At 36.3% G+C, this 20,959-nt stretch overlaps 1 protein-coding gene across 1 annotated transcript in view; it reads left to right on the forward strand.

The window, feature by feature from the left end:
* The first annotated feature begins 1,207 nt into the window (after nucleotides 1-1,207).
* LOC117419397 (ethanolamine kinase 1) overlaps nucleotides 1,208-20,959 on the forward strand; it is a 43,065-nt gene continuing 23,313 nt past the window's right edge. Inside the window, exons 1-3 of the mRNA XM_034032113.3 lie at nucleotides 1,208-1,426; nucleotides 12,618-12,877; nucleotides 20,452-20,592. Of these exons, the coding sequence (XP_033888004.1) occupies nucleotides 1,280-1,426; nucleotides 12,618-12,877; nucleotides 20,452-20,592 (548 nt within the window). The 5' untranslated portion in view covers nucleotides 1,208-1,279. The remainder of the gene's footprint in view (nucleotides 1,427-12,617; nucleotides 12,878-20,451; nucleotides 20,593-20,959) is intronic.

Consider the following 20,959-nt stretch of genomic DNA (forward strand, 5'->3'; position numbering starts at 1 on the left):
GCTTGTTTTATAGGGCCTACAGATAACAATGTATATGTATATCAAATGTATGTAGATGTTAGTATTGAAATCATTTTTACAAACCATGAATATTAAATTAAGAGCTGACGAGTATGTTTTCATTGACTTCTAGTTAAATGAACCAGTAACTATTTACAAACTTAAACTTTTCCACATATCCCACTGTATGATTTTAAACATACAGCTCAACCTTCAGTGAATGTGTAAAAGCTGGGACAGCAACAAAGTCAGCTTTCTAATAAACTGGAATAATGTATCTCTCAACAAAACTGTAGACCAAACAACTGGTATAGAAAAACGCAGCAAATTGGTAAACCTTCACAGTACCCCTGGTTACAGGTTAAAGTTGAGGTTTAGTCATGGTCACGCCACTTCAGGAATTATGCCAAAAGAAAAATAGTTACTGATACATTTTTGGAACACAGGTTAACTTTGAATTGGGCAATGGTCGAGTAGCTTCACAACATAGACAATAACACTTTTTTAGTGACTGGAAAGCATTTTTATAGGTAATTTCAATACCCCCCATCCCCACACACATTTTGGACCCAAGTCCCACCTATAGTAAGGGACATACTGTATCTGAATAATATGCTTAACAGTAGCTTTGTATAACAATCTTTAAACGTGGTATTATTCTTTTTCACATTTAACAACATTTTTAGAATTTACACATAGTGGAAAAAGGCAATACTTTTTTTTGTTCGTATTGAACATTTAAATTAGAAGTTTGTCTGCAACGTTTTTTTTTATTTTTTTGAGGTGAAGGCATGAGAAGCCTACTGCAGTACATTGGAACACCTGCCAACCGAGCTACAGCATGCGTTACATTTATATTTCCTCCCAAAAAGCCACGTTTTGCAGCTAAAAAGTTAATTCAATCTAACTGGTTCAGGTTAAAACACAAAGTTGAAATTATAAACATGGGTTAATTTAATAGAAATGCTTTTTTAAGAATAATTTTGAATTTGAAAACTAATATTGTTTAAGAACAATGTACAAGAAATTAAGTAACAAGAATATCATACAGTAAAAAAGAAATCTCGCTACCAGCTGTTGATGTCAAAGCCAACCCCCTGTGAATCCTTGGTTCATAATGCTATAACACCCCCAATACCACAATGCAATGCGCTTAATTTGCATAGAGGGAGGGGTGGAATTTTCCAAGAGGCATAAATACCCGAAGTAGGCGGTACTGCTTAAGCATCCAGACAGAGCACATAGAAACGCATAGTGAAACCAAGTTCTGTCTTCTAGAATGGCTAACTATATCCACGTACCCGCCTGTGCCCCTGCTGTTCCCAAATTAGATATTACCGTAGATGATAAAGATATCAGTGCAGGAGCAATCAAACTGATCAAGGAACTGAGACCCAGTTGGGATCCGTCAGAGGTCAAAATGAAGGTACCTATTTCTTTCAATTTTCTATTAAACAGATCTGTTTTATTTTAAACTTATTACATTTAGCGTTTTCTTCTACAGACATGTCGCATCTAGAATTTTGAAGACCTCGAAAAATGAAAGTCTTGATGAATTGTATAATTTAAGTGGCTACGCAGTACACTTTACTGTACTCTGAGTAATGCGAAGTAGGAAGGACAATTTTAATGAGGCCCAAAAGGATACTTCTTGCACTTTTTAGCAACCATTTGCCGATATAAATGAATGAAAATGGAAAACAGAGCGCTTAAAAAAAATCAAGCAACACTGTAGCACTGTCAGCATACTTAACACGAATTCTGTTTAGCTAGCCGTGGTTTGTACATTCAAACATATTTTGCATTGCATGTCGTTCGTAGTACCGAGATACAATCACTAACTTGGCACTGAATACAGTTCTGTTATTGCATTTTGTGAAGATGCAATGGATCTTTAATTGTATTCAGATAATAGGAAGGAACTAGTCGCAGCAGCTGGAGCAAGGAGGATATGCTTTGCATTTTGAAATCTTGATACAATGCATCCACGAGGTTCAATATTTAAATAACCATAACAATAATGAAAATATCCTCGATTTTGCTACGGTACTGCAGTTTCAACTAAAAAGAAACACATACCTTATTGCAAGGATATATGTAAACGTGGAATGTACTGGTTTATTGTACGGTGTGTGACATTTAAAACAAGGATACTTTAAAAAAAATGTTCATGTATTTATTCAAGACTACTTGTGTCATTATGTCAGTTTCAGAGAATATTCGAGATCATTCTTAACCCAGTGCAGGTGTCTATATTTTCATGCGATGACAACGTCGTGAGAGGCGTGATTGTTCACTTCCCCTCTGCTCAGCCTGCCTTTTCTAGAAAATGTCCTCTCAATTCTCTTGTTTCATCAGGCTCTAAACCTTGGGACTTTACTGTAGAAATAGGTTATCAAAAATGTAGTCCATAGTGTAAATTACGTGGGCAGAGTACATTATGGTTAAATGAACCTCATTATGTTACCTGCTTTTTGTTTGTGGATTATCTACCCTATGTTGAAACAGTCCCCTTGGTTCTAAACACAGTTCTGTTCAGTATTGTGGTGTGTGGCTTTTTTTTTTTTTTTTTTTTTTTTTTTTTTTACTTTTTGTTTCTTTTGCAGTAGTGCTCTAAATTTAATTAGTGAAATTTGTTACATACTTTCCATTTTATTTTTTTCAGCAAGCTGCTTCATCTGTCATTTATTACAGTTTTTTTTTGTAAAGTCTGTGTTAACTGCTACATACACGAAAAAAGAATGTCATTGATCTTTCTGACAACCTAAGTTTAGATCACAGAACACTAAAATATTTATTTTTTTGTCTTATTTCTGATTGTGCATTGCTTAATTTTCTCAGTTTTGAGAATGAATAATGAGGCGAGTGAGGTAATTTCCAGTAGTTTGCAATTGAAATTGAATTGAAAACTGATTTGGTAAGTATGGAACCAGGGATACAACAGAGGAGAGGTTCTTCCCAAATAGTTGCCATGATATCATGTCAATAAAGACACATGATAGAGGGTTTATTATTATTATTATTATTATTATTATTATTATTATTATTATTATTATTATTAATGTATTTGTGTTAGTTATCATGGTTTATTTTAAGGTACTGCACAGTTGGTCTTGGTGGTCAGTTCTCTAGCTCTCTACAGCTACCTTATCAATAACGGACCTATGTGTCACCCGCTACCACCATAACTACATATTGCTTTAAGAACTGGGTTGTGTATGGGTCAAAATAAGCTGTCCTGCTAAAGGCTGTAGAACACTTGTGGGAATCCTGTGGGTGCAAGCAGGTTCCCCCCTGCCTTTGACAGTTACACTAAAGCCAAGATACCAGGGCCATGATAACATCGCCAAGATCCTTAAATATAATGCGAGAATTGAAAAAGCCCACACGTTACATAGCCACTCCAGGTTTGATTGTCCCCTTGCTGGAGATTCATAGTGTTTGTGTGTCACACATTCAAGGTATATATATTTAGTGAGACACTTATCCAATTGTGATTAAGCCTGAGTGTGTCAGAATCTGGTGTCTGTTTGCCTGTCTTTAATGCACTTCTGTTATACGTGCCTGTCCTCCAGTCTTTACAAACATACATGTCACCCTTATATTTTTTACTTTATTAGTTACCTGGAGCAGTGTTTTTCAACCTTTACAATGGTACCACAAAATAATCTGATTAACAAACCACATCTTCCCGTTTTTTTTAAATATATAATTTATGTCACAACGGTTTGGGACTGACAAACTGGTGGTTTAGGACAGAATACCAAACAGTAATTTAAAACTTTAATTACAAGTCTTTGGAAGCACAAAATCAAAAGACAGTATTTGGGAATCTCTTTAGAAAACAGGTATTCACTTTCTTTTCTGTAAAATTTATTATAATCCAAAATAGTCTGCAATAACTAACAAACATTTTCTGAAGCCAACATAAACAATTATCCAAAGGGACTAGGTATAACTTTCCGTGGCATTACACTTTCTGTAAACTCGTTTGTGTTCTTTTTCTTTGTTTTTCTTTTGCAAGAAATGTATCAATTTTTGACTCTAAATGATACACAGGATAATCTGGAAGTACAGTAGTCTACCAAACACCAAAAACAAATGTAACCACGCCTAATAAATAACCATAATAAAAAAAACCCATTAAAGTCTGAGTATTGTGATTATTATTTATGTTTACTGGAGCATTTATACTTCTATGAAATGCAGACAGATTGTGCTTCACTGATTAGTGTTCAGTTATACAATTAGTTGCAAACTGCAAGGTTCATGAGTAATATAGCACTCTGAGCAGAGCTCTCCATAGGCAGTCGCCAGATGTCTGCTTCACCCACCCTAATATCAGAGTGGAAATCTGCTCAATTGAAATCATGCATACGTATAGGTGGATGATAATTTTGACTGTAATGACTGTAACCTTTGAGCTGCTAAACAAAAATGAAATATTTATGCACAGTGGTTTAGTGCTAATATATAATATAGTTAAAATATATATATATATATATATATATATATATATATATATATATATATATATATATATATATATATATATGCGTTTCTGAGCGTACCCCCGGTTGCAAACCCCTGACCTACAAAACCACTAATCAAACTGAGAAAAAAACTAGGTTGCAACCTTTGGAAGGAATAAACTAATTCATTTTGAACATTTTAACATCGGTATGTTAAACAGTAAAAAGAAAAGAACAACGCATGTTACTTATTACTTAGAATATTATGCATTAATATTATATGTCGCTTTCTATGTCTTGTTTACTTTAGCAATGGGGGAAGTTTGATTGTTTGCAGGTGATGCATATGCTGATTCTAGCACAACGTCAGATGGCCGTTGCAGGAGGATAAGGAAGTGAATGTAGGAAATGCCACCCACAAAAATATCTGGTTATAGTGCAGACTTCAGTATCTCAATATTGTTTGCCTTAGGAAGGAGACAACATTAAATTCATGAACAGGCAAGGAAGATCTGTGCAAGAGTAAAAGAAAAAATAGTTATATTACTTTTAATGTAATGGTACCTATTGTTAACCGTCTCACTTATGCAAGTGTTATTTTGTAGATTGAATCCAATATATCTGCTCACTAAAATAATTGAGTAAACACATCTTTATTAACAGCATGCTGTACAGAAATGCAGAAAATGTGTATTGCCTATTCTGGAGAGACAGGTCAGCAGTTTTTAGTTCATTCTTCCTGCTCTAACACAACAGTTCTAACTTGCCTATATTTATACAGCGGTTGTTTCAGAACTGCTTCTTTGCAAGGGTGTATGCAGCTGAAATGATAAACCAGCTGGGCAATAATTTTACCACATTTTATAGCATTTCCCCATAGTGTGTGTGTTTGTGTTTTAACTTGCTTTACAGCTGAGCATGCTTACAATTTTCAAATGGGTACAGCTTTTTTTGTTTTGGTTTTTTTCATTGTTGCATCAACACAAATCTGAATTATTACTAAACTACTAAAATCAAGAACAAATCTGTCCAAAATAAGTATGGTAATGAATAAAATATTAAAAACTGATCGCAGCCAATGTGTACCAGTATGCAATATATTAAAATATATTCAATTACAGCAACTTCATATTTGGATGCATAAATTGCTCTTTTTCTTCATCTTGCTCTTATTGTATTACTTGTATTGTAACACTTGAAATGTATTTGCTTACGATTGTAAGTCGCCCTGGATAAGGGCGTCTGCTAAGAAATAAATAATAATAATAATAATAATAATAAATTACACTACAGTTCAAACAGGGATGTGTGATTTTCCTCTTAAGATATCAATAATGTAATGTACCGTTCTATAAACAAAATAAATAGTGGATTGGAATATGGAGATTAACCAAATGATAATAGTTAAGTCTTAATAGTTACAGCTAACTTCCCCGGTTTCGGATCAAAATCATCAAACTGGTCTTTTCTCAGGCCTCTCATCTGCTGGGGATATTGTCCACCTGCTAGTGAGACATCTCCCATAATTTTCAAAATGTATTTATGCGTTTTTGCTTGAATGCTCCCCTTCTCTCCCAGCCTCTGCTCCCCTCCACCCATTCCATCTTCCCTGAAAACTATGGTTTAGCATTTAATATATACATGTTATTTGTACACTTATTATTATTTGCCCATTAGAAAAATACTGCAGTAGCTATTTCTACTTCCTGCTTCTGGTTTATCACGTCTCGCACATATGCTCCTTTGATCCACGGTTCACTCGGGTTCACTTCCAGCACATGCACAAACACAGCAGTCAGGATTTGTGGCTGGGAGGCCTTTCTCATTTATAATTTTTATTATTATTATTATTATTATTATTGGGGATTGCATGCGTGTCCAAGACGAGGAGAGTTTGGGGGGGCTTAGCCCTATTAGTTATTTTACAAACTTATTAGGTGTTGTGTGTATTACTGTGCAGTATTAAATAACACACCAGATATCAAATAAACCAACAAGGAAAAAAATTACTGAAACACCAACACAAAAACACCTTTAAATATATGCTCAGAGGAGAATGGCAGCGGGCCTGCTAGTCAGCACAAGGTTATATTTTTTCAGCTACAAAAAAAAAAAAAAGAAATTAGTGAAGTTTTCTAGTCTAATTTTGTAATGAAAGTGTGTAGTTTTAAAATACAGTGTAACATTTAATGTTATGTGTCACAGTATCCACCACTTACACTGTCCAGGGTTACTGTGGGCAGCTGTTTGTATTGGGCAAGTAACATTTGACATGTGCTATTCCCATTAATTTCAATAACAAAGGCGTAGTTTATACTGTGTTAAGCACTTCGGATATTTCGGGCAAACTCAGCTGTTTGGATCTCTTTACGTGCCATACACATAGATTTAAATAACATAGACACTGCTTATACTGTAGTAAACACTGACAGATCGATCAATCAGCTGTTTGCACCTTGTTACTGAGTGATTACCTGTGTACTGTACCTTGAGACCCCGTCAGTCAGCAAACAATCCACCTTTGCTTCAAGAAAGCTGGGTTTTCTGTAGTTGGAGAGGAGAGTGCTAATGAAAATACGAACCTTACACGAAACTTAACGAAACTTACACTCTGACAACACCAGACGGGATGTCAGAGGAAGAATTCAATCAGCTGTGTCACCTTGGTGACCACTATGCTTTGCCTGAAACAGACCGCATACACGCTTGTTTGTTTTGTTTACTGTACTGATGAAGACTCACTAATGTGTAGAATGTTTTTCTTGTTTTGTTTCAATAAATAATAAAATGTAAGGAATCTGATGTATAATATTAGTTGTCGACCAACTTCGTCTCTACGAGCATTATTGTTATATATATATATATATATATATATATATATATATATATATATATATAATATATAAATTATACAGTAGTCCGTTGCGTATCTGACTGCATGGGGACCAGAGTAAGGGCGGCTATGTAAAAAGTCAGATCAATGAATCCTGTTTTAAATACCATTATACTCAGCTGAAACAATTACAATTTTCACACAATTTTTGTTTTGATTTCAGCTTTTATGAGGGAGCTCCCCTAAATCCATTGTTTAGCAAGATACAGGGTATTAATGCTTGTGACAGGCAGGAGATCGAGATAGAGGTTTGAAGTTGATACGCCCCGCAGTCGAACAGGATTTATTTACATATCAACACACTGAACAGCTCACGTGACACTACCAGCAGTGATAGCGAGTTCATACACCACAGTGTGTGAAAACTTCGGTGGGATCTACAATCTCTGAACTAATCTTCTCTGTTCAATAATAAACGAACTCTGGCTACTCGCCCAGCTGTCAGTGGTTTCAACTTGCTTACTCACTCTTTGGTATCCATCCCTGGTTCTGGTTCTCACTCATTCACTCACACACACAGACACACACACACACACACTGTGCTGAAGAGCTTGATTATGACGAATAAATGGATAAACGGTTAAGTCGGATATGTGACGGGCGGATACACGACGGATGTATATATATATATATATATATATATATATATATATATATATATATACACACAGTACTGTGCAAAAGTTTTAGGCAGGTGTGAAAAAATGCTGTAAAGTAAGAATGTTTTCAAAAATAGACATGTTAATAGATTATATTTATCAATTAACTAAATGCAAAGTGAGTGAACAGAAGAAAAATCTAAATCAAATCCATATTTGGTGTGACCACCCTTTGCCTTCAAAACAGCATCAATTCTTCTAGGTACACTTGCACAAAGTCAGGGATTTTGTAGGCATATAGTCAGGTGTATGATTAAACAATTATACCAAACAGGTGCTAATGATCATCAATTCAATATGTAGGTTGAAACACAATCATTAACTGAAACAGAAACAGCTGTGTAGGAGGAATAAAACTGGGTGAGGAACAGCCAAACTCAGCTAACAAGGTGAGGTTGCTGAAGACAGTTTACTGTCAAAAGTCATACACCATGGCAAGACTGAGCACAGCAACAAGACACAAGGTAGTTATACTGCATCAACAAAGTCTCTCCCAGGCAGAAATTTCAATGCAGACAGGGGTTTCCAGATGTGCTGTCCAAGCTCTTTTGAAGAAGCACAAAGAAACGGGCAACGTTGAGGACCGTAGACGCAGTGGTTGGCCAAGGAAACTTACTGCAGCAGATGAAAGACACATCATGCTTAGTTCCCTTTGCAATCGGAAGATGTCCAGCAGTGCCATCAGCTCAGAATTGGCAGAAAACAGTGGGACCCTGGTACACCCATCTACTGTCCGGAGAAGTCTGGTCAGAAGTGGCCTTCATGGAAGACTTGCGGCCAAAAAGCCATACCTCCGACGTGGAAACAAGGCCAAGCGACTCAACTATGCACGAAAACACAGGAACTGGGGTGCAGAAAAATGGCAGCAGGTGCTCTGGACTGATGAGTCAAAATTTGAAATATTTGGCTGTAGCAGAAGGCAGTTTGTTCGCCGAAGGGCTGGAGAGCGGTACACAAATGAGTGTCTGCAGGCAACAGTGAAGTATGGTGGAGGTTCCTTGCAAGTTTGGGGCTGCATTTCTGCAAATGGAGTTGGGGATTTGGTCAGAATTAATGGTCTCCTCAATGCTGAGAAGTACAGGCAGATACTTATCCATCATGCAATACCATCAGGGAGGCATCTGATTGGCCTCAAATTTATTCTGCAGCATGACAACGACCCCAAACATACAGCGAAAGTCATTAAGAACTATCTTCAGCGTAAAGAAGAACAAGGAGTCCTGGAGGTGATGGTATGGCCCCCACAGAGCCCTGATCTCAACATCATCGAGTCTGTCTGGGATTACATGAAGAGAGAGAAGCAACTGAGGCTGCCTAAATCCACAGAAGAACTGTGGTTAGTTCTCCAAGATGTTTGGGTCCACCTACCTGCCGAGTTCCTTCAAAAACTGTGTGCAAGTGTACCTAGAAGAATTGATGCTGTTTTGAAGGCAAAGGGTGATCACACCAAATATTGATTTGATGTAGATTTTTCTTCTGTTCACTCACTTTGCATTTTGTTAATTGATAAATATAAACTATTAACATGTCTATTTTTGAAAGCATTCTTACTTTACAGCATTTTTTCACACCTGCCTAAAACTTTTGCACAGTACTGTATATAATGTATATGTGTGTGTATATGTATGTGTTAATTAAAAATACACAATTATGTGAGTTTAAATCTTACACAAAGTTTAATTATAAATGTATGTATCTGTAGCTGCTACTGGGTTGCAATATAGAGCTGCATATCAAAAACCATAGTAGTAGTTAACACTAGTTTATTTATTCTATTTTACATAGTTTAGCTAAGGGTGTTTGGTACACTGTTGAGGCGGCCTGTCCCTTTTGAGCTAGATATTGTTGAACTGATCATGTTTGTGTCTCATCTTTTTTGAGTATTTATTTTTTGATAAGTACATATTCAAGGTGAAAGTTAGGAACTCTGTTGTTTACTCTGGGTTTAAATCATGTTTGTGTGGTCCCCTCCCTTTATATCTACCAGTCAAACCTGTTACTTCTGTTATCAACAGATGGGGATTTCTACAGTATCTACGGTACAGGTGGAGGTAGCTTTGTCCACCAATGCTTGTCACACACAACATACAAAAATACATTTTTGGTCCAAATATTGTACACGAAGATTATTTCTTTAATTCTTAATTCCAAATCTGGCTATCGTCTAGACATTCACTATATGTGGCCAGATTGACTACTGTATAGTGGTTCTTGGTGTTGGCTGGTACAGTATAATAAAGATGTTCTACATTTGAAATGAGATTACCATTGAATCCAGAGCCTCAACATTGCAGTTTCCTGCTTTGTGATGACAACGTGCTTGTGACCTCTCCCATCTTGTAAGACTATGAACTTGGATATTGCCTTATTTAACAAGCCTAAATCAACACCCACTTCGTGGGTGGAAAAAAATATGATATGTGAACAATTCTTCACATATCTACCAGATCCTGTGTCATGTGCTGTGCTTCAATATTTAAGCACATTGAAGTACTCCTATGTGATTGTGATGAAACATGATATGGACTGTGTTTAGCACAAGTAGTTATTGAGAGTAACAGAATACCTAAATCTGTATGTGTACAATACATTCCTTGGTTGTTGGTCAAAGTAATCTAAAGAGTAGGCTGGGGTGTACTGTACAGTATGTCTGTGACATACTTATGGATTGAGGGTTGCCCAACAATAGACGCTGCAATGTTTCTGCCAGTGATGGCCTGAAGTCAAGATAAGAGGGCTTTTCACCCAATTACTGTAATTTAGTGGCTGCATTATTTGTGTTCCTAGTTTGCAGCAAAGTCTGAAGATTTAATTTGAATCATGACAACAATATATGAAAAAAACACACTTTGAAGACCACACTCATATTTTAGAAAACTGCAAAGTATTGTCTTGTGCAGGTTTGAATTCACTTTTCCCATTCTCTTCTTTTGTCTTCTGTTTTGTTCTATTCATAGAGAGGCAGTAGTGTTAATTTTTTATGTAGTTCAGTCAGCATGATGGCTTAATTTAAGCTTGATTAGCTAAAGAAGAGCTGAGCTGTGTTGTCTGTCAATAGGTATCCGTTTCCTGTACTCATATTTGTGGCGATAACATTCCAGCCATTTTTATGGCTCATGTGATACCCAAATAAACAAGTTTCAGAGTTGCGTTGTACAGATGGGGTACAAATTCCACATAATGCTGATTCCTCTGTATGCAAATGCAATTTCGCCTCTCAAACCAAGGATAAAGAACGTTTTACACGTAGCTTAGTTGCTTCATTCATCAATGATTAGAAAACACAGTGATCAGCAAATATATGAAACAGCTGGCATGAACAAAATAAAATTCCTAACAATCTTCTGACCCACAGTCAATTGTAAATTCAACAGCAAATTAGAACTGGAATGTTGCCCACAACCCTTTTAGTTGTAATAAACGTAGTGAGAGTAGGGAAGAGTGTTCTTATTGTAATCAACACAGCAGTTTTTTTAAGTACAATTTTAGGACTATATTGATATTACTTATTTGACCAGTACAGAGCTACTACTGTATTTGCTATTTTACCTGCCTTGTGGAAGTGGACAAAACCTGCTTTTAAATGTAAAGACAAAAACAAAGCAATACATGTAAAACAAAAATCTTTGGTCAAAGTATTGTAGCCTTTTAACAGGAGGCAGAAAACAGGAGGACACGCTTTGTTCCTGGTTCCAAAAAGTCTTTATTTTCTCTTCTCTGGACGTTCTCTCCGCACCCAAGCCAGAGTCACTACTCTGTCTGCTTCACAGCTATCAAACTCTCGGACACTATTTCAGCGCCCACCAGAGTCCACTGCTCTGTCTGCTTCACAGCATACAACTTTAAACACAGGAACTAGGGCAACCCAAACAACAACACAAAATGCCGGCGCAGCGCCTCTTTATTCAAATAGGGTACCGGAGCTTACACACATCCCATTGGTCCTTGGCCTCATTCTAGGACCAATGGGCACAGACAAACAACAGCCAATCACAGGGGAGACATGAAAGGCACCACACGCAGGCTTGGACTACACAGACAGAGGCAAACACACCAGTGGCGGGAAATACAGAGAGGAGGATTACAATTACAAACAGGAACATAGAAGCACAACATGTAAACACATGTGGAGTAGTGGTTAGGGCTCTGGACTCTTGACCGGAGGGTTGTGGGTTCAATCCCCAGTGGGGACACTGCTGTTGTACCCTTGAGCAAGGTACTTTACCCAGATTGCTCCAGTAAAAACCCAACTGTGTAAATGGGTAATTGTATGTAAAAATAATGTTATATCTGTATAATGTGAAATAATGTATAATGTGATATCTTGTAACAATTGTAAGTCGCCCTGGATAAGGGCGTCTGCTAAGAAATAAATAATAATAATAATAATAACATACACAGCAGAATTACAGTGCACGGGAAACACAGTGCAGATACAGCATAAAAACACAAACGCACGGATCGCTACAGTATCTATCTACTGAGGTTTTTTGATGTACTAATACTTGCAGGCATCCTTATTTATATCCAGTACTACGTCATGATTTATAATCCTGTGGACACTTTATTGACTATATTTGTGCTTGTCCATAGCTTTTCACAGATGGCATTACTAACAAGCTCATTGGCTGTTATGTTGGCGAGGGGATGGAGGACGTAGTCCTGGTAAGGATATATGGCAACAAGACTGAGCTTTTTGTGGATCGTAAGAATGAAGTGAAGAGCTTTCGTGTGCTGCATGCTCACAACTGTGCACCCCCTCTCTACTGCACTTTCAACAATGGCCTGTGCTATCAGTTCATGCATGGGACTGCCCTTGACCCAGAAGACATCCGCCAACCAGAGCTTTTCAGGTACAGTACTTCAAAACACTACTACGCTCTGTTGCTCATACATGTAATGTGCTTTCACAAACCACCATGTAGGCCAGATGCCAGTATGCAGTACTCATGATTTCACAATTCCCAGTTAAGCCGTATTGACTGTAAATTCAACATGTATTTTACTATTCAAGGGACCTTCACTTGCTGTTGATCCCTTGTAATTAAAAGCAAAGTTTGTTTGAAACACTAGCATTCAGTTATTATAAAATCCTTCATAATCAAAAAAGATTGAGAGTGAATTCTGTTTTTTTGCTGCCTGGTTTGTATAAATGTAATATAATGTGAATTGAGGGGTGTTTGCTTAGATATTTACAGTGAGAGGAATACTCCTAGCCGAACATGAACCCACTGGCACTATAACAGTGTGACAAGATTAATTACATGAAGGATAAAAAAATAAAATGAAAAAATGCACACAACCCAGTAGGACTGCCAGAAACATAATCATTCCATAAATAAAACTGCTTTAGCCTCCAGCATTGTTTAAAATGTATTTGATTGACTTAGAGTAAGTAGCAGGGTTCTGAAAAATACAGCGTTACACGTCCCCACACGTTGCTACAACCGTTTAGATAACGCACCTGTAATTTTTCTTTTCATTGTTAACATCCTGACAACTTTTTACACTTATAACTTTAGTCTGTTTCAAAGCTCTTTTAAAATGGCTGCTCTAGGGCACTATGGTTTGAGATCTGTCCTCTAATAGCTCTTTTCCACTGTACAGCCATGCCGGGGCTGTACTGAGCCCTCACGGTGAGGTTAAGGAGAGCCTGGGTTGTTTTTCCACTGCAGAGCAGAGCCGTGCTACTGACTTCACACGCAACGAAAGACAGTTGTTATTAATTAACTCAGTTTGCCAAAAGATGCAGTACAGCTGTATCTTGTATCCCTATATTTTTAAATATATTTAAAAATATATTTATAATATTCTTTATACAGAGATGAAAAATCTCCGCTGATTGGCGTGTTTCTGCTTTTACCCAGTCCCCCGGGGCATTGATGTGATCAGTGCAGATCAGGGGGGAAAAAATGTTCCTGATGTTTTATAATATATATATTTTTTATCTTAATTTTTTTTTAAGCTATTAACACATTTGTGACAGTTGGTGAGGGGCGTATTGTTGTGTGTGTGTTTTTTTTTTTTTTTTTTTTTTTAAATATAAGGCACAGTTTCATTAAGGCAGTTGTTTTTACATTACGTACCCCATTGATGCTTGCAGACGGCTGTCTTGGCAAGTTGCTATTTCATTGGTCCACAAACAGTTACGGTGCAGTTCTATAGTTCACATTGCAGAAAATGGTGAAAATAATGGAACGGAAGGAAGGTGCTGGCGAAGGCTGTAGACTGGAATAATCAATAAATTAGCCATGTATAGCTCACCTTCAAACCGTGAGCACCGTCTCTGCCTTTATTGTTAAAAATATACTGACGGTACGCTTGCGTCTTATACAACAATAACTAAGTCTTTATTTTTTTAATTGGTCCGCATGCGTACCTGCGTACCAGTTATGTGAACCCCTGATTATGGATCAAGAGGGTACAAGGCGTTGGAAAGCCATATTCTCTGCAGAAAACATGTAGACATAATAAATACTTGTCGCAGTAACTACAGCCTGTCATCTGCATTTTCTTTGTGACATGATGTTGATGGAGACAAACATGGTGATCCAGCGAATTATAAAATACACCCCATGTTTAAACAAGCATCTTTTGAAAAACAATAAGTTGCCAGACATTTGATTCCCATAGAAGACAGAGTGAAAAATGAAGGGGTCATTTTAAACTTTTTATTTACAGAACATTAAGATTTTCCTTTTAAAGTTGTACATGGACCCTTTTTAAGTTTAAACATTTTTTGTATTGAACTTACATGACATAAGCAATTAGTGTTTGTTTTTAGCACTACATTTTCTTACATTGTTTTCCATGTTAACATAAAATGAAGCCGAAAATGCCAACTTTGTGCTTAAAATAAACATTTACAATATGAAATGCTTAGTATTGCAAATAGGCCCAAACGAGTAGATGGTTAGCTCAAGTTAAAAAGATCTTGTCTTGTGTGTGCCCGCACTGAAGGTATTTTGTGTGGCTTCTTTTGTAGGTTCAATGTTTAGGCTTATTATTATTATTATTATTATTAATAATAATAATAATAATAATAATAATATAGTATTATTAAAGCTAAAAAAACTGGGAAAGGAAGGTGCCTCAAAAATAGAAATTTACAAGAACAATTGAAAGTGTACATAGTTCTTTTTTGACCTTTAACAATTAAAAGGGAGTGACTTTCTGATGTAAACAAGGTGCATTTGAGATCCAAAGGAACAAGAACATTAAAAGAAAGGACGTGCTGTACAGCATTTATTTCAGCCCTTGTGCACAGGTAAGAAAAAATAGATTTCACTTGAAACTAAATATATATTTTACCTCAACTTTATTTGACTGGATACTTACATTAAGTTTCACATACCCTATTTTACTGTCCCGTCTTAATAAATAAATTAAATAAATAAATAAATAAATAAATAAATAATTTACCTAATTTTGCTTGGCAGGTGCTGTTTTGTTCACGCTCAAGTGTTGGTATCTCTGGGTTTGTAAAACTAGCAGTTAAAATTCACTTATTTGGTATAGATTCTAATTTCAGGTGTAATCTGAATCTTCATTCAATTTGGGTTCCTAAGCAAAAAAAAAACAACACGGCAGTGGATCCCAGATTCCTGCAACCTTTTCAGCTTTTTTTTTTTCTCCTCACTTTCATCACTGTTTACAATCCACAAATTTTACTGATTATATTGACTTAATAAAGTTCAATTAGTTCTGTTGTAGGTTTTAAAAATATGATTTGCCAAAGATGTCCCGTTTTTAAGTATTATTTTCTAACAGTTGTTTTTTGTTTGGGTGCTTAAAAAAAAAAAAGCAACTGCGTGATCGCAACGAGAGTGTAGTTGTATTTTGTTTTACTATATTTTTGTAAATAATTTAATTGTTTTATTTTCCACATTTTGTTTCTTTATATTAATATAATTTAGGTCAAGGATGAGACATTTGGTAGAATTTTGTGTTTTTGAGTGTGAGTTAAGTGTATTGTACCTGCGGTTTATGCCCATTTGCTTCAAATCGTCAGAAATTCAGGTATTAACTTTCTCATTTCTGACACACAACTGCAGATGTTCCTGATGAAACTAGAGCCTGCACTTCCGTAGCATCCCAAGGCTGAACTTTTCTCTCATTACACTCGCTGCCCGTGAAGCCGAAGTTCCACGATTTAGTTCTCGGTCGACGAGACAAATAGCCAGTGGAGAACCACCCGTACCTGTACTGTAGCGAGCCCTCGCAGGTCGGATGTGCCAGTGGAGAAGGGGTATAAATCACTGCAGGTAGACCACTGCTAGTTTAAGGATTATTGCCCACATTGTCAAACAGGTAACACAGCAGTAACGATCCATAATGTGGTAGCAAACAGAAAAGCGAGAGCACTTATTGCTACTTTTTAAAAAAATGTTCCTGCAGTGACAGATCTCAAACCCTTGTGCACTGGAGCAGCTGTTTTGAACAGAGCTTTGAAACAGACTAAAGTTATAATTGTAAAAAGTTGTCAAGATGTTAAAAATGAAAAGAAAAATTTCAAGTACTTTATTTAAACAGTTGTAGCAACATGTGGGGACGTACAACACTATGTTTTTCGGAACCCCGCTGCTTACTCTTTAAATTGCATTTGCACCAATGGATTATTGACACATCAAAAACAAGCACAAAACTTATATATTGGCTACTTTCAGTCCGTCATTCAGTTTTTCAAAAGATGGATTAAGCAGTTTAATTTACATCATGATTCTATTTAATCAGCAATTTCATTTTTAAAAGAATGGGGATGTTCTTGCTTCATTACCAAGTTTATCTAACATTGTGTTTCCACTGTTAAGGCCCCCTTTTTGCAGAGCTGTACCAGAACCAATCCCTGAAACCAGGGTTAGACTCCTACAGAAAATAGTGAGTGGATGCTATAGGGTTACGCAATGTGGAACAATGGTGCGTGTTTTCCTACGCGCAAGGGGTTTTGGGACCCATCAGGCCCCCACTGGGGTCCAGGGGCAAAATACTTGGGGGATTTTTCACATTTAAGGTCTATTCAAACTATAGCGTTTATTCGCTGCTATTTTTGTATTCAGACTTGCACTTCAAATATCACAGGCAAGATGGGGAAACGTCTGATTATAGCAGTGCAGAATATCTTGTTCTTTATGATAAGCAGCATAAGAAATATCTCGATAAAGAATACAAACAGAAATGAAGGGAAAATATGAGGAAATCAGAAAGTAAGCACCATTGGTATGATAAAATAAGCGCACTGTTTTGACTACAGGTTTTCGGTGTATTTTTTTCCCTAATAATGTAAAATGCTGTCTGATGCATCTACCTGCGTTTACTGTATTGTGTTTTTTTTTTTTTTTTTTTTTTTTTTTTAAATAAACATCAGGATGCATCGAAATGGTTGTGTTTGGTAGTCCTGTCTATACTTCTAATTTTGTTTAAACAATGTTTTTGTTGCCAATGACACTGTTGAGATTATTTGTTACCAGGTTCGTGTTTTTTTTTTTTACCATCGAAAGCGCAGTGAATAAACACTAGTGTGAATACCCCTTTATAGTGCCAGTGCAGTCAATTTTACACCTAAAAAGATGAAGAAGTTGATCTGTAGATATTATTTTGGGAGCCCGGGTCTATAAAAAATCATACTGTAAAATGTTTATTTGCATGATTGGAATGAAGTTTTAGGTTGCCAATAATCAGTATAATAATTAGAATTATGAGTAGAACATGCTGAACTGGAAAATGCTGCCAATCTCACTGTTGGGTAGATTTTCTATGGAAGGTTCCCAGCCCAGAATAAAGGAAAGGAGACTCACTCTCTAAACTAGGAGGGTTATCCTTGCCTGTTCTTGAGAAATATGATCTGGTTGCAAGGCTATATTTGGTGCACTACTGGATTTTCAAAAATGTTAATGACGGATGTACCCACATGAAACCATTTGGAAAACAATCTGATTATTTATTCAATTCTCCTAACTGGTCCAATTGAATACATGTGATTGCTGCATGCTAAGCCATAAAAAAAAGACCATGAAACTGCAGATCACAAATAAAAACAAAAGCATAAAAAACTGACAATACAGTTGTGCCTCTAGTATCCCAAAGCTCTTTTACAATAAAAAAATATAAAGACCATACAGACATCACAGATCACAGAAATAAGAAACAAACAAACATAATGCATAAAATAAAAAAAAGAAACAGGACAAAATAGCAAGTCCCAAATAAAAAATAAACACGACAAAATGTATGCAATAAAGAGTTGAAGGCTTTATGTTCTAGCCTATTAAAAACAGGTGTGTGGTGTCTTTGTAAACACTAATATGATATTAAACAACTTTCGCTTTGTATTATAAGCTTTCACAATTATTTTCAGCAAATCGAGAGATCTTGCTAAGAACGCAACGTCGACGAGGGAGGCAGTGCATGTTGTGTGATGTTTTTTCATTGAGTGTTGGATAATGTTTAGTTTGTCAGTTTTGGAAGGAAAAAAAAACAAGGCAAGCTATTATACTAATTTTCACTTGGTTTACTTTAGAAATGTCTTAACTGAATCACCACGTTATGTGATAACATTATTTTAAAAAACGAACGCAGTCACCCTCTAAAAACCAGTTGCCACGTCAGTTTCAGTTCCCGATGCTGCTTGTCAATTTCAGTACTGTTCAGCCAGAGAGCACACGCAGACGCAATAAAGGGAAAAGGTGCATCTGGAACATTAAACAATGAAATATTGGGGAGAAATAAAATCGGCTATATTCAAGATAAATAACAATAAAGATGGAGTGTGAAAAATGGGTAGTGTGAAAAGGGGGCAGTGAAACAACAGTATGCAGACAATACAGCTGTAGGTTGCAGAGTCGCCTGGTAACATTTTAAAAGAAAAGAGAGTTAGCTAAATATACTTAGATTTTGGTTAAATTAGAGGTGGACAGGCGGTATTCTCAATGCTTGTTATGTTAAAAAAAAAAAAATAACAAAGACAAGGCAATGTACTACTACAGACCTGAAATCTGTTGCACCCCTACCCAGGCCATGGCCTTGCTGTGGAAATTATTCAACCAAGCTTTTATTATATCAGAAGTTACAGTAAAATAATACAGTACCTGACTTCAAATAATAATTAATATATTTTTATATTGCCAGGACTCCAAATGCTGTTTAGGCAAACAAAGACGTGTGACAAGTAATATGAATGTACAGTTCCATAGTGGGTGTATTGTTTTGTTTTTCTGACACAAGTGATCACACTCTTTGTATAAAAATATCTTTACACAGTGTAAACATGTTTAATAACCAATGTATGATGATGCACTGCAAAAAAGTATTCTGCTCATGAGAAGGACGTGGTGGAAACATGTTTGGACGAAAGCCACAGCCACTTTAGAATGAGGAAAACACCTTGCTGTCTTTCATTTCATATGTAACATTATACAGCATTGGATTGTAACACATTCTGAAATAAACTGGTTTTCTATTCAGACGTATACCAATTTATGGCAGTCTGTAAAACTGGTTTAGCTTGCTGATATACAGACATTTGAAGCGGTTTGGTCATAGCTTTTACTCCAGCAGATATTATTATTATTATTATTATTATTATTATTATTATTATTATTATTATTTGTTTATTTAGCAGACGCCTTTATCCATGGCGACTTACAGAGACTAGGGTGTGTGAACTATGCATCAGCTGCAGAGTCACTTACAACTACATCTCACCCGAAAGACGGAGCACAAGGAGGTTAAGTGACTTGCTCAGGGTCACACAATGAGTCAGTGGCTGAGGTGGGATTTGAACCGGGGACCTCCTGGTTACAAGCCTGTTTCTTTAACCACTGGACCAAAATTTCAAAATTAGACATTATCATTAACTGTAATGGGGTTTCTGGGAGGACAGTATGTGTCCAGAGGTGTAATGGAATGCAAGCATCTCCCAACTTTTAATGGGTTAATGAAATGTAACTGCCATCTGCCAACTCAATCATGTGTAAAACAGAGATTGCTAAACATAGTATGCACCCTTTATTTTACCATACAACTCCTGACTTTTTGGGCTAGAGGACAATATTTTTATTTTTCAGAACACTGTTAGATGTAAATCAATGCTATAATTGTGTTTCATTTATCATGATTTACTACTGCAGCTTTTGATTTTAGTCCTAAGGGTCTCCACTTAACTGGCATTTTGAATCTTTAGTAGGTTGCCCTATTTATGTTCTCAATAAATGGTAGCATTTTAGTGAAATTGTAATGTAAATATTAAAGTGTATAATTTTGTTATTTGACAGTGGAATGTTTGATTTGTTAAACATTTGTTTTGAGATGGTTAAAAATGGGGAAAACAGCTGACATTATTGTTTCACTCTTTTATAAATCATTCATTCAAAATATATGATCCAGTTAACTCTACAGGTTTGCGTTCTCATGCTTGATTTTATTTTTGTAGGCTAATAGCCAGACAGTTGGCCAAATTCCACGCTATTCATGCTCACAACGGCTGGGTCCCAAAGTCCAACTTGTGGATGAAGATGGAGAAGTATTTTTCCCTTGCCCCTACCGAGTTTGAGGACAAAGCAGTAAACCATAGGTAAGGATTTATATAATTGCATGCTTGTAGCTTCAAAGATAATGATAAGAAAAATAATCGCAGAAAACATTGTTATTGACCAGTATTTATAAAAACATTCCACCAACATGTTGCATTTGCATCTGGTACTGTATGATTTCTAGGAATTTTGGCATTGGGGTAGAAAGACCTTAACACTTAAAGAGCTTAACACTAGAAGGACCGGAGATATACTCATACCTAGAAGCCCCGCAGCAGTCTTTCTGACGGCTGTATTCAAAACATTAAATAGTATAACGAAAGGAGAAACAGTCAGATGTAATTAGATTTTTTTTATTATTATTAAGTACGTTACATAAACATCTGAACAACCGAAGCGCATATATAT

Source organism: Acipenser ruthenus, chromosome 14, assembly GCF_902713425.1.
Source record: "Acipenser ruthenus chromosome 14, fAciRut3.2 maternal haplotype, whole genome shotgun sequence".
Classification (NCBI taxonomy): Eukaryota; Metazoa; Chordata; class Actinopteri; order Acipenseriformes; family Acipenseridae; genus Acipenser; species Acipenser ruthenus.